The 14,677-nt window shown below is 43.3% G+C and overlaps 2 protein-coding genes across 7 annotated transcripts in view; one reads left to right on the top strand and one right to left on the bottom strand.

The window, feature by feature from the left end:
• LOC105685935 (tyrosine-protein kinase Drl) overlaps positions 1 to 13,712 on the top strand; it is a 46,627-nt gene extending 32,915 nt beyond the window's left edge. Inside the window, exons 4-10 of one of the 3 annotated variants that reach the window (XR_007279313.1) lie at positions 2,131 to 2,305; positions 4,137 to 4,341; positions 8,791 to 8,947; positions 10,062 to 10,329; positions 10,715 to 10,901; positions 11,102 to 11,464; positions 11,585 to 13,712. Coding sequence is in view for 2 of the 3 variants with exons in the window: in XM_012400431.3 (XP_012255854.1) it covers positions 2,131 to 2,305; positions 4,137 to 4,341; positions 8,791 to 8,947; positions 10,062 to 10,329; positions 10,715 to 10,901; positions 11,102 to 11,350 (1,241 nt within the window). In the remaining variant the exon portion in view is untranslated. Of the gene's footprint in view, positions 1 to 2,130; positions 2,306 to 4,136; positions 4,342 to 8,790; positions 8,948 to 10,061; positions 10,330 to 10,714; positions 10,902 to 11,101 lie in introns of all 3 variants that reach the window. The other 2 variants (XM_012400431.3, XM_048658152.1) reach the window with 2 other exon arrangements.
• LOC125501717 overlaps positions 1 to 14,677 on the bottom strand; it is a 112,330-nt gene that overhangs the window by 83,279 nt on the left and 14,374 nt on the right. The gene's annotated exons all lie outside the window — the stretch shown is intronic.

The following is a 14,677-nucleotide window of genomic DNA, read 5'->3' on the forward strand; positions in this document are numbered from 1 at the left end:
ACCTCGCTCTCCAACTCTTTCTATCAATTCCAATGTGTATTTTTGTCGGAGGTAGAATCCTTCCTCGGAAACAAACCGAGAGACGAGGGAAAGCAAAACAGCTTTCAGAGAAATGGAGATTGTTTCCCGCCGCGTTTCTCGCACCGACTCGAAAAACCTTACGCTCGGTAAATTTGATTCGCGAGATCGACCAGCCGGGAAATTGATACGAAAAATTCTGAATTAACGGTTTCAAGCGAATAAACAAAACCAGAACCTCGAGATCCGAGACGAGAACTCTTTCGGTCTCGAATCAACGATGTCGGATATTCTACCATTCTCGACGATCCATATTTAACTTTTCACTTTAATTTGATGCCCATGTACATTCTCACTTATTTTCAAAACTTTTATTTCATCACCCCTTATCACACCCGAACGAATCTCACGATGTCTGGTTCCCATCTGGCGGTATCTCGCTCTATTTTACTTCGGCACCTATTTCTCGTCCCGATTTTCAACCTCCTCTTTGGAGGCGCGCAACCCTTATCGGTACCCGGACAGACAACGACCTGCATTTCTGCAGGGCTCCCGCGTCATATAGGTATGGGAAGAGTCTGGAGAGCTCTGGGCTCCATCAAATAGGTTTTCCTCTCACGTTTAAGAAGCGTTCCGCACTTCGCACTTTCGCCAATTTTTTTTGCTACTTTCCGCGCCATCCTTTCGCCACGGCGAGGGGGGTGAAAGAGAATCTAATATAGGGTAGTTATGTAAGAACCGAGACATTCGTACTCACAAGTTTGTTTTTTTTTCTTTTTGTTTTAACGCGGAGTACCTTTCCAAGTGCGGCAAATAAATGGGTTGAAATTTTTGCGAATATTCCGATGATTGGCGCGACGTGAATTCGGTCTTGGTTTTATTCGACCATTCTCCGAGAAACCGGATCCTCGTGTCATATATATCTTGTGTGAAATGGCGTAGCGTGATCCTGTTAGAACAAACTCGGCTTCAAGGGTATAAGATGACTCGTGGGATAACTGAACTTTATTTCAGACTCGTGTCGAGAAACAAAAATGAAACCAACTATACCGGAGTCTTCCTTTTACGCTTTTAGCCGATAGGACGCAGCCGAGAAAACGAGAGAAATTTTAATCTGCAAAGATCCGCGTCACCAGATGTATGTTCCGTCACCGATTTTTCGAATTACCTTGATTAATGGTTCGACAATCGTCGCAAATTTTCGGGAAGTTATCAATCGGACTACTATACATGCACGTTATTGTCGGCCGCGGTTAAACTGGAAAATATGATGACTGGACAATATTGAAGTTTGACGAACTGAACCGGATTGAAAAAATTCATCCGGTCAACAAAACTTGTCAAAATCCTGCTAGCGTATTTTCGCCCGAACAACCCCACCCCTCCGGCTATCCGGTTTTCAGATGAAATTGAATAAATCTACCCGTCCAGTTTTTCCAAAATTTTGAACATATCCGCCTCTCTGTTTTTCATTTCGTTAGAGCAGCTGCATTTAAACCATATTAATGTCTCCTTTTTTTTTCTATATATATTAACCTGCAAAATGCCTCGGTCAAATTTTGTTTCTTGCGTATGCGTGATTTTCGAGTGCTAAATTCACCGATATCGCGGTTACTCAACCCTCTTGCTGGTTTTTTTTTTTTTTCCATACGGTGTCTCGCGGCTATTCCATCAAGCTTATACGAAATCGCAAATAGCCGAAAAAAGATAACAAAAAAAAAAAAAGTACCACATAGCTACGCGAATCGAAAAAAAAATTACGCGCGAGATTCTCCAGCTATGATAAAATGGTAAGGCACTTTGTGATTCTGTAAAGACGACGCGTCGATGTAGTGCAAAATATGTTACGTCGTAATAATTCCATACAGAGTGGAAAAGAGTAGTTGGATTGAAATGTGCATTGAAGTAAAGCGGAGCGAGTTCTGCCGCATATCTACTTCTTTTCAAATATTCAAATCGACGCGATCTGGAAGAGGAAAATTTTGAGAGGAACGAATTCGTGCGGCCGTGCTAAAAATTTAGTCAATACTCTTCGGAAATTTGGTCACTTTTTGATTCATCGGCAAGTTTTTAACTTCTATAAAAATCCTGTCATCGATTCAATTTTTCCAGGTGTAGAAACACCGCCAAGGAACGATTCGGTGAAGCTGGAAGCGGGTCCGTTGGTCACAGGAAGCGGTGCCCTTTACGTGGCCGCGACTTGTGCTTGCGCCTTGGTTCTGGTCATCGGCACCGTAGCCAGTGCCTTGTACATCCGAAACAGCAAAGCGAGGGTTCAAGAATCGCAGTGAGTATATATATATATCGGAGGAGCACTTCCGATTTGGCAAACGCAGCGCGGTGGAAAACACGTTCGGTCCAAAGAAACGAACGAGACTCGCAGTTTCGTTGGGTTTTCTATTCTTCTCTCTCTCTCTCTCCGTCGCTAATAGCTTCTTTCCGCGAGGGAAAATCCTCGATTAACTCGTTGCCGCCACCTCGAGTTCCCGGGGAAAGAAAATAACGCCCCGCGTGTGCCTTCGAACTAATCGTTTCTCATTGACATCGAATTGATTGGATATTACGCGATGGGATAAACACCGAGTCGCGGGGCGCGCGAGGTAGGCTGGCGGGGGTGATTCTCTCGTGTGAGCAAGTAATTCTTGGTTGACCGCACGGTCTCTGGCTGTTCGTACAAGGTATATATACATATATAGGTTTGTGTACATACGTATAGCCATACCTCCTATAGCCACGTACGTATACAACGAAGGTTGGGTTCCCTCCACGTCGAGTCCCATAACCCTAAGTTAACCCTGGCGTCCCAGGGAGACCGCAACAGCACCGCGAGAGCGGGGCCACCGTCCCGCCATTAATTATTACTTTCCTGGAAAACCGGGTACAAAATTATCTTTGAAGGCGTTAGTCTGCACGGCAACGAAGGGTTTCCGGCTGATGCAGAACCAAAGCGAAGCGAAGCGAGGAAATGACTTTGACAGGCTTTAGCCAACCCCGCTGCATATGGCGGCATCGGAAATCGAACGCATAGGTACCGCGTCGCATACGTTGTACCGTTACGTTATAGATGGGATACTATAAGTAACGCGTACACACGTACGTATTTATTTGTACCATCGGGAATGCATGTGTAACGATGACACTCTGCCTCGGTGTGAAATTCTTGAATCTCAAATCCGTGTATAAAGAAGCGAGCGAAAATCCTCGAATCGCGGGCGGGCCGCGGGAGGAGGGGGAGGGGGGGTGTGACGCGACGGTGTCGACGGTGGTTCGAAATCATGGTCGGGAAGAAATACCCCTGGGGAATTCGTAGGACCTCATCTAAAATGAAATATCCTTTCAATAAGCCGGGTGATCTGTCGGTTGCTTGGCACGGTTCCTGACATTTTATTACCCGCTTTTGCTTCTGCTTCTGTTCGAGGATTTCGCCGAAGAGTCGGTCTTGCAACGGTATCGCGGGGATATATAAGCCACCGCTACCGGATGTAAGGATAAGGATGAGAGCGGAGTCGCCCCCTCCCCGCCCAGGATCGAGCTTCCAACGGGGTCCGGGGCAATTGTCTCTCCTCCCGGGATATATTAGCTCTCTTTGAGTCTCTCTCCATCCTAATAACACGACGCCCTCCGCCGCGAGAGGGTCGATCCGTTATTTTCTCAAAATCTTCGACCCCATCGGCTGACGGAACGAAAATTCTTGCCCCCGCTCCCCCGCTCCCCCACCCCTTTCTTATCCCCGTTCGTGTGTTTCTCGAGATATTCCAATGATTTTTACATCCGATTCAATACCGTCGAAAACTTAACCGCCCAAGTATACCTATATAGATACTTCTACGCGGATCTTGATGATCTACAGATAACATATATAGATAGATACACGGATGTGTGCTCAAGACGTATTAGCCCTTATACTACAAGGGATGAGAGGGGGAGATCTTTTTCCCCATAATACAACCCCGGAGTGGATTTAAGATAAGGGGGAAAAAGTAGTGACTCAGTGGGGGATGAAACACCCGAGGACACGACGACGGGGGTGATATTTTCGATTTATACTCGCGTTATACCCGGAAATAAAGAAGTAGAAAAAGCGTAGAGAATAAAGAATGTTCACATTAATGTTTCAGAAAAACGCTACCGTGTTGCAGTTACACCGCAGCCGGTACCGGAGGACTTACCGGTAGCTCGGTTCTCGTGAGGGTCGATCAAAGACCGGGAAGTGCTAACTCCGGTAGCTACGCTACGATCGCTGACCTTGAACCCCTTTACGCCAGACCCTGCGGGTCCAGGGCGAGCTACTACGCGGCCAGTCACGTCACACATCTCAGTCAGGTGAGAGTTACGTACATACATTTCCGCGGTAATTTTTTTTTTTTTCCAGCATTTTCACGCGCCGAAAGAATTTTTCCAAGTATTATAAATTCACCGGATCGACGACGAAAGATTCGGCTTTCGAATCGTCGAGCCTACTGCAGCGGTACTTTATCACCGTACCCGAATAATCTCGATATTCCGGAGAGTACGTTCGATATGCGGAAGAAGGATATACGGCACGTCCCATACATCGTTCCGAGCCATAGGTGGACGGGGCGTGAGAGCGGAATATAAAACTTTGGTAAAAGACAAGAGAAGATAAAATGAATATAAAAATGTAACGGAAACCCGTGGTAATGAATCAATGAAAATGTGTAGAGCAGACAGGGATATTTGAATGTATGGAAATCAACGCGGTGCAGTGGGAATATATATATGTATACCTCTACACTGCGGCGCATACGAACGGCAGAAATTTTCATTCGCTGGAAACGCCGCACACGCGAAACACAGCGCGGTAACAATATTTCATAGGATGATCAATCCGCGGTGCATAGGCGAATAAAATAGTTCAATCTACGGGGTGCGCAGTCAGATATTTCGAAATTTACGCAACCCGTGCCCGAGAACCCATTGATTTTCCGTCTACGTACCACATCTATGGTACCACATTCCACCATTTATTCGTCGCGTTTTACTTTCTCCGAATTTGAACGGTGCAGGCGTCTTTCCATCGTCTGCTCGTAAGTACGATATTTCGTACGCTTGAAATACCCGTACCTCGATGAACCCACGCGTACATAGAGAAAGGGAGGGTCAATGACGTCCGCGTTTTAAATATGCATGTGAGAAGCTCGCGGGCGCCGTACGCGTGCTCGGGGGTAGAAGAAGAAGAAGAAGAAGAAATAAGCGAAGCGAAGCGAAGACTACGATACGGTAAACAGATACCGGTATATTCAAATATCGATTCGCGGGGTAATATCGATGCCGTTTCCAATGGCAGTTTCATATATGCGTACCAAAGTGAAGCCAAGTGAAGTGAGGTAAAGTGAGCAAAGTATACTTGGCATATATGACGTGTGTTTATTTACATACATACATATATATATTTACCGATGTGAGACACATTTCCGTTATCGCCACTCATTTCATACATATCTGGTGTGCGTATGTATATTTATATATCCTATGCGTCGTACACGGTGTACGCATACTCGTGCGCCGAACGCATGCCGAACGCATGCCTCAGCAAATACGAGAAAAGTTTATCGAGTCCGCTTCGCCGCAACCCTCGCGACCCCGTTGTTTGGGGTCGTCCGTTTCGAGGGCATGCCTCGATTTTGTGGCTCCGCAATGTCGTATCACTCTTTTATCCACGCGTGTACGTGTGCACCTATGTACAACTGTACATAGGTATACACAAGGGTGGACAAAGCAGACTGACCACCGAACCGATCGTCGTGCACAGGTTTACAGTCATTTGTATATCGGGGGGTTTTCAATTGGTCAGATTCTGTCGGAACATTAGGGGTAATCGGGAATATGTATCGGCAAAGTAGCGTCGTATAAATTCGATGCGTTTCGTATTTTCTCGTTTTCTCAAAACGATTAGGATTTTCGACATCGACTCGACGATTTATTTTTCAACTATCAACCAACTATCAGTTTGGCCAACTTTTATTTTATGTATAAGGTATCAACTCAACAACATTCGACGATACGGAGTTTCCGTTCAATATACGTATACCATAGTGGAAGGCGTACAACGTAACGTACGATAAGGTGACGCGCGTATACGTATACGAGGGACACCGATACATCGATTCGAAAAGTGGTTAGGAGGGTGCGTGGAAGGTTACACACGCGGTTACCTCTCTCATGGAGCGACCTATGGGGACCTCGCCTCGTTCATAGCCCGTGCAGACGCACCGTGAGATGGAGGGGATGAGGCGGAGGTCCCTGTGATTGTTTCAGCTTTGATCTTGGATCAATTTACCGGGGATACGCGCGGTATGCCTCTGGCAGCCCCGCGACATCGCCGACTCTCGGTATAAAGTACGCGAACATGTACACGTACAAAGGCCATCCCTGGCCCTTATTCCACATCCCACATCCCCCGGCTCGTCCTTTCTTCATTCCTCCATTCTGCTTTCTCCCGGATCGTACCACGGCCGCTGTCTTATGTACGACGTCTTCTATAAAAGGAGGGTAAGGCGATACCTCTGAGCATCCGGTTTCCAAACGCGTTCCGCGATATTCGGTTAATCAAAAGACCGGGCTATTTTCAAATTGCTTTCGCAGTTATTCGTAATTAGAAGCGAGCGTTCCAATTCGGGAATTGAATGAAATATGAAAAACAAACAAGAAGAAACACTCCCTCGTCTTCGTCGTCAAATATTTTCACTTGTCACGTATATATTTATTGGAAAAAAAAAAAAAAAAACTTTACGTACACCCCATCGTGTGCATACACCTAATTTTAAAATTTTGTTTATCTTCTTTCGCTCCACTCCGCGGTACACATAGGCACATACATCCACGGATGATACAATAGGGTTGAGAGCGGTTAGTGCTCGGGTTAATTTCCCCTCCTCTTCTCTCCTCTTCTCAACGCAATCATTTTAATACCCACGCGTATGCTATGCACAACCGGAGGAAAAAGCAAAAAATGATAAAAAAAAAAACGCTGCAAGCGTCGCGTCGCTCGCGGGGACCTTTTCGCTTTCCGTTGGCGCACTCGGGCAATTCGCATGTCTGCTAACGCGGCTAGGCAGCTCGCGTTTGATATACGTGCCTACCTTAAATGAAAAGAAAGAAAAATTAACGCGGAAAATGACGCCTCCACTTCTCCTGCCTGAATATCATTTTGAAACATTAGAGTCACAACCAACAGTTGGACTCGTTTACTATGTCAAGAGTAGTCCCGTGCCCGTCTAACGCGATAAACCGGGTGTACGAAAACGACGAGAGTAAAAATACTAGAAAATAAAAAATAGACATTTCGTTCACTAAACTGCGGTATTTTATTTCACAGTGAAACGGAACGATTGCGAATCGAATTGAAAATTGTCTGTCAAAATTTTTGTTTTTTTTTTCACCGAAATAGATAAAAAAAAAAGAGGCGAGTGAGATAATGGGTATAATACTCGTCGAAATATCGATGCGATGCAAATACAGTTTAATGAACGAAAAATACGGTAATAACATTTATAACACGAAGTAGGATTTGGATTTGGTCCGGATTATGTATATTCGGAAAATATACGTTATACAGCTGCGCCGAATAATTTCGATGGCCAAATGTCATCCCGCGTAACATGCGTTTTCAAAGCTTATATACGCTGAAATACAACTGCAATGTTCGTACTAACTTATAACGTAGTTGGTACGTACTATTAAACCGACGCACAACCTGTTAACGCCTATAGCGTGGATTATTATCGGTATGGCAAATACGTAGCTCACCATTTTACATAAATTTACTAAATAGGTAAACACATATGCGTACCACCGTAGGTACATATGTATATCTGTGCACGTGAACCCATAAAGCATGGATGAACATACGCATTATACGCGTATACCTATACGTCGTTGAAATACGGAACACCGCAGACGTGGATTTGCTGCAGCAGATATAGGCGGTGTACAGAGGGCGGAAGAGTGGCTGGAGGACAGAAAGGGAAGGTTGGGTCCCGCTCGGAGGCAAAACTCCGGAAAATTGAAATTAATGAATAGCCAAGCCCCGCCAGTTCGTTCTCTTTTTACCTCGTCACGCAATGCTGATGGTAAAGCGAACCGAGTGTCGCCTGTATCTTGACAAAGGGAAATTCGCTTCATCCTCGTTATCAATCAGAGAGACCAACTGTACCGTACAGTTTATATCAACGCTGACGTTTACAATTGTAGAAAACTTATGCGTTACGCGAAAATTTCAATTCTCCTACACCGTGTATCCCGTTTAAATGTGCACACGTATTATATCCATCACTCTGGGCTTCGTGTTGCCAAAAGTTGAAGGATTTTAGTCACTTTTTTTTCATTCGATACGGTATGTTGTTCTATTACCTATTTGGTTATAACCGGGTGCTCAGTCCTGGGTCTGGTATATTAGGACCCTGAATTTTAATCGCCATCTGAAGTATTTGAACAGTTGACGAAAGTTTTACCCGAAATTTTTTTTAAGATTGAAACTTTCGTTCAGAATCAACGACCGTTCACATAAAATTCAAGGATTTAGATTTTTTCAGGTAATCGGACAAATCTCTGAAAGATCCAGTTTTAAATCTTTCATAGAAATGTATTTGAGTTGCGGATATCATCGCACTTCTACCTGTTCTTTATTTTTTGAATATTGCGCAAAATATTAGTTGCTCTGGTCTATATTGGCATACGGGTCAATGCCGATTAACATTTGACTCGATATATGAACTTTGCGAAAGTGAAATTCTTGAACATCTGTTTCAGGCCACAGATCCGTGCGATAAGGCGAGGGCCCTGGCGGTCCCTAGGTCCGCGTTGCACTGTAGAAGCCTCGCCCAGGAGGGCACTTTTGGACGAGTTTTCAAAGGAACATTAGAGATAATCGGTAGAGAGCAGGAAGTCATCATTAAAACGGTCACGGGTAAGAGTGTACCTCTACTTTCGTGCAGGAAATTTGTACCGCAGCGTAATTACCGCGGAGAATCCCCGATTTCGAGATCCGCGCTCGCATTTCCCGCTGATATAAAAGCTCTCGTACGTTTTCGATCCACGGTATGAAGATATGAATGAATGCGCTTATCGTCTACTGATAACAATCATATCATTGCTATCTACTAGCGGTAAGCCACGTTCGAGTTCTTCTAGTTACCGGTAAAAGGTGAGGAACCGTCATTACCAACGTCTAAAAGTCGTTCCCTTGAAAGCTCCCGACTTCTGTTCGAAGAGGGGCCGTACAGAAAGGATCAGACCAAAGATGATGATGGCAGTTTCGCTTTCAGAGTTTATAAAAATCTCATTTTCCGTTGCTGAGATTTTCCAAAAATAACGCCTGAACACAAAAAAAAGTGGTCCGTACATTTGACTAGACCTACCTAGGTATATGTATTTCGATGTGTTGAATCCAAATTTGTGGTCGGTTTGGCACGTACGCCCCCAAAATTTTGGGGTCGCAGAAGTCACATTTTTTTAATGATCTTTTTTAACTTATGAAAAAAATCGACCAGCCTATAATCTTCCACATAATATGGACCCTATTTTCGGCTTAATTTGACTGGACTAATACTACGTGATTTTATTTTATTCCCGAGTCGTTTAGCCAATCCACTCCTTTGAAAATATTCGAGGTGAGCAAATTCGGATTCAGCGCATCGAAATGCGTAACCGTAGGTATGTCTGGTCAAATTTACAAGACAATTTTTTTCTTTTTGCGCGCCAGCCAGTGTAATCGATCGATCGTGAAAGATGATTTTTCATTTTACATCGGGATGCGAGGTGAGATTTGAACTTTAAATCGAACAGTCGGTGTTGCCGACACCTTGTACGGGGTGAAAGTCAGTCGGAATAGCGATAAAATTGTCCTTTGGAAACGAAAGAACATTCACAATCACTTGAAAATGAAAACTGGTTCGTTGAACGCGTTCACGAACGAGAAATCAACCGAACAGCGTCGTCCAAAGTGCGTTTGTTATACCTGCTGCGGTTTTACATCTGTATTATATCTCCGTCAAAATAGCGTGTCCAATTTGTATTTTCAGAAGTAGCTTCCGCCTATCAGGCGTCCCTCTTGGTCGTTGAAGGATCGCAGCTCGCTGGTCTGGTACACGGTAACATAGCATCGCTAGCCGCAGCTTGCCTTGACAGTCCCTGTCCACTTCTTGCCTATAATTGCGCGCCGAATGAGCTAAACTTGAAGCTCTACTTGACGGACGGCGGGTATCACCCCGTTGCCAGAGACCTGGTACAAGTCGGTGCTCAAGTCGCTAGGGCCGGAGCTTTTTTACACGGTCGAGGACTCTTGCACAGGTGCATTGAAAATGTTAACCATCGAATGTACAATCAACAGGTGGTCAGGGTTACGGACACAGTAATTTTGCGCAGTTATCGGAACTTCCGATATACTCTAACCCGAGGGGCTATTCACTCTTGGTATCGGTGTACCAATGATTTCAGAATGAAATTGATTTCTATAGATTGGCGATTTCGATAATTTCACATCGTATATTACAAGTATGAGATAATTTCAGTGATTCGATTATCCTAATTTCTGTGATTTCGTTTCGAGGCGGTCGAATGATTTCAGAAGTGAATAGGCCCTCGCTTTGACCCGTGGGTCTTCCGTTTCATCGTTGCGCTGACCAGCCTCAATAACGGATACCGCTCGATAGTTTACATGCCCCTAAATTTCCAGGGACATAGCGGCTAGGAATTGTCTGATAGAACCCACCGGTTTGCGGGTCAGACTTGCCGACGGCGCGTTGGCCAGAGATCTATTCCCACAGGATTACCACTGTTTGGGGGACAACGAGAACCGACCAATTAGATGGATGGCACTGGAAACTCTTCTGCATAATCAATTCAGCACTGCTACGGACGTGGTACATACATCAAAACATTATCTAGACTCACACATAGATATCTACCTAGCGTCATTTTTATTCGATCTTCAATTCTTGCAAAAATTAGCTGTCGCGCTCTTCCGTTACGTATAGCATTCTTGAATATGCATGAGCCCTCCCCCTTTTGTTTTTCCATTGAATCGCACTCCTCCGTAAAATCGCACCGATTTTTATTCCAGTGGGCATTCGGCGTACTCCTGTGGGAATTGGCCACCATGGGGCAGCAACCCTACCTGGAAGTTGACCCCTTCGAGATGATGGCGTGTCTGAGGGACGGATACAGACTCGCGCAGCCAAGACCGTGTCCCGACGAACTCTTCGCGGTCATGACCGTATGCTGGCTCGGAGCTCCTCGGGATAGGCCAACGATGCCTCAGCTCCTCGCGTATCTCCAAGAGTTCCATGACGCACTTGGAGGATTTATATAAACGCAAAATTTTACGGAATACCTTACGGTGGTTGCGATCGATCGTCCCTCTCGGAGGGACACTTTGAAAATTCTTCCGGGACGTTGTCGGTGACGATATTGAAACTTTTTAAAGGTGCGGTTGTCTCTCGTAGAGCGATGCCTTTGTGATCCGTTACTCTTTTTGAATCTAGTTTCTTTTTATACTTTTTCAAATTTATTTTTCATTTCTGTTATTATTATTTTTCATTTCAAGAGAACCGGGTCTCAGCCTTGCCCCGTTTGAGGACGCCATGTGTCAACACCTTACGAAATCTTATCTCGTGAGATACAAAAAGGTCAAGAAGCGAGACTACGTATAACTACAAAGTAAAATGTCCCAAACGAAGAGACAGAATGTGCGAGATAGCAATCGCCGCGAAGGATGCTGTCCCAGATTAAATTTATAACATAGAACCATCACTTTGCCAATACCTCGTGCGATCGTATGGCTAGGTATGCACGATATGTCTGGTATACGTTACGCGTACTCGTTGCACCTGCCTAGAGATACGTCTGCCGTAATTATTTCGCAGGTACGATTCGGGACGATGTAAAAATACAGAAATTTCAACAACGTTTAAATAAATTACCGCTTATGGCGATCGGTCCGATCGATCGCTCGCCCAAAAAAAAAAAGTAGGTATATGCTTTTATTTTTGTTCAATTTTCTTTCCGAAATGTGCAATTGTAGGGTCCAAGAAGAAGAGAATTGTTTAAATTGAAGGAATGAAGTTGAGTCGACGGAAGACCGATAAATAAATAAGTATATAAATAAATGAATGAATAAATAAATATATATATATATATGTATACATACATGAACTTGAATATTATACGTAAGACTTTGGAACGCCGAAATAACTGTTGAAAGTATGATAGAGCAAAGGGAGAGAAAAAGAAAATTGGAAAGAAGAAGAAAAGAAATTAATTCAACCGGAAATCGAACCCAACGAAAGTCTGACAATGAGTGAAATCAACTGACATGGAATTGAAATCAATTGCTCAACTAATGAGCATCCCCGTTTCGGTTAACGAGATATTGAAAATCAGAGCTTATTAAGTTCCGAACGAAAACTTATGCCGAGGGATGTTTGTTACCCAAGCGTTGCAACATAATCAAACTCACCACTTCAAATCTACTTATCTACTACCAATGGAGGCTGTAAAAAATCGCATCGTTATACTATCCTTCAAAATACATAATGCATCTATAGATTTATTCCGATAGCTATTTGAGAAATCAATCACTGCCACAGATTATATCGCCCGATAGTCTCTCTGAACTCAAACTGCCAACGTTTCATAATAAACCACAGAAGACTTGCAATTTTGCTTCTCGAAAAACCGGAAGGCAAATTATCGCTCTAGAAATAAAATAAAATACATAAAATACATCGGTCAAAAAATGTCTCAACAGAAAATTAAAAATAAAAAAAAAAAAACTGCCAACTACAAACCATCCACAATTCCAAACGAGAAAATAATGAGAAACAAATACAATTAATTTCTTCAATGTATACTCGATGTATAGATGTCGCATGTTTCCATCTACGAAGTTGTCTCTTTAAGCTATACATTATACCTACCACAGTCCATACTATATTATAATATCCATTTGAATTTCAAGACAATGTATCATGATATTTTTAATTGTATCTTCTTATCTATTTTTTTTGTTTCGAACCAAAGAACGGAGTAAAATTGAAAAAGAAGAATGGAAAAACTTTAATAATTATACCTATATCGATATAATGATATCTACTATATTTATTCCTGAATGTTTCATGGAGGTACAGGGTAGGATAGACTACACTTCCTTACTGTCGCTATGGATTGTCAACGACAACGTGATCCCTCGGTGCATATGAATACATTATACCTATAGGTAAAATTACGTCGTACGAGTTATCGCAGGGAGAATTTTTGAGTGAGTGACGAAAAAATATTTAATAGTAGAGGGATCACATTGTGTTTTCGCGATCTCCAAATTTAATCTATATATATATTATATTATACACATACCTATTGTACGTACTATGCGCTATATGAATATATAAACGGTGTAAACTTTTTGCGAGACCTCTATATAACGAGCGGGTTAACTGCCAATTATATATCAGTACTCGAACAAAGTTTTGGCTATGTAAATATTATATACGTAGATAGCGAACGATACACATACTACCTATAGCGGTGAGCTAAGTGGGTTGATGATTTGTGCAGATTTTATCATTTTCTATACAATTTATATATGTATATTTCAAAATATATATATATACGATGTATGGCATTATTTTTCAATGGAAAATAAAACGTAAGTGTTGAAATATCCTTATCGAATTATTCCCTGTAATGCCTCACGCGTATAGGATGCTGTGATCCCTAATTGGCGAGAGCTGAAATTTCCGCCCTTCTTCTTTCCCCCCGTCCAGTTTCCTCAACGCAAAATAGAACAAGATACAAAGTCCTTTCGTGGATTTTGACGTTAAAATTTCTCCTCATTCGCGAATCCGATGTACAAGAATCGATGGTCCTCTACGACGGTGGTATTAATTTTCCTAGTTTCCACGTACACGACGTTACGTTGGATTCGGCGGCAGTTTGGTAACCGAATATAATATTCGTAGAGATTACCGGTTGACACTTTGACCCGTTACCTGCACCGGTAACCGCGTATAGGTACACGAGAATGTTTCATTCGCGTTTCAGACGGAACGATCAACGACAGCGAAGGGGGTTTTCTGTCTGTGTGGCCAATATACTTGTAAGCAGCTGCTGCTGCTCCACGAGCTCGAGAGTAAGCACGAGTGTAAGTAAGACCCTTTCTAAAATCTGTTGGTTAATAGGTGGGAGGTACGCACTATTTCCTAATCTAACCAAGAGTTAAGAACCAAGAACGAATCCACCACCACCACCACCACCAACGCTCTACCACCAATACTACACCGCCACTTTATAACATCAACGTTGCCGCGACCCAACCCAGCCCAACCGACCAACGAAAACGAAAGTGACAGAGAAAGTTGGAGTATTGTTACAGAGCGTAACACCCGGATTACTTTCATGCCGTTTTCAAACCGTACTTCTCTGAGCCGGGCGTCTCTCTACACGTGCTTTTTCTTTTTGCAGCCTCTTTAATTTCGCGTATTATATCAAGCACTTACGTACATTTATACGCTTTGCGCATATATTAACACGACGAGACGTCGCGTTATACCGACACGGTCGCGCGCTGTTCTACTCGTGGAGAAAAAAAAAAAAAAAAAGCTATAAAAAATTTTTGTTCCATGCCTTTGAAACCCGCGAC

Source organism: Athalia rosae, chromosome 1 (genome assembly GCF_917208135.1).
Source record: "Athalia rosae chromosome 1, iyAthRosa1.1, whole genome shotgun sequence".
Lineage (NCBI taxonomy): Eukaryota > Metazoa > Arthropoda > Insecta > Hymenoptera > Athaliidae > Athalia > Athalia rosae.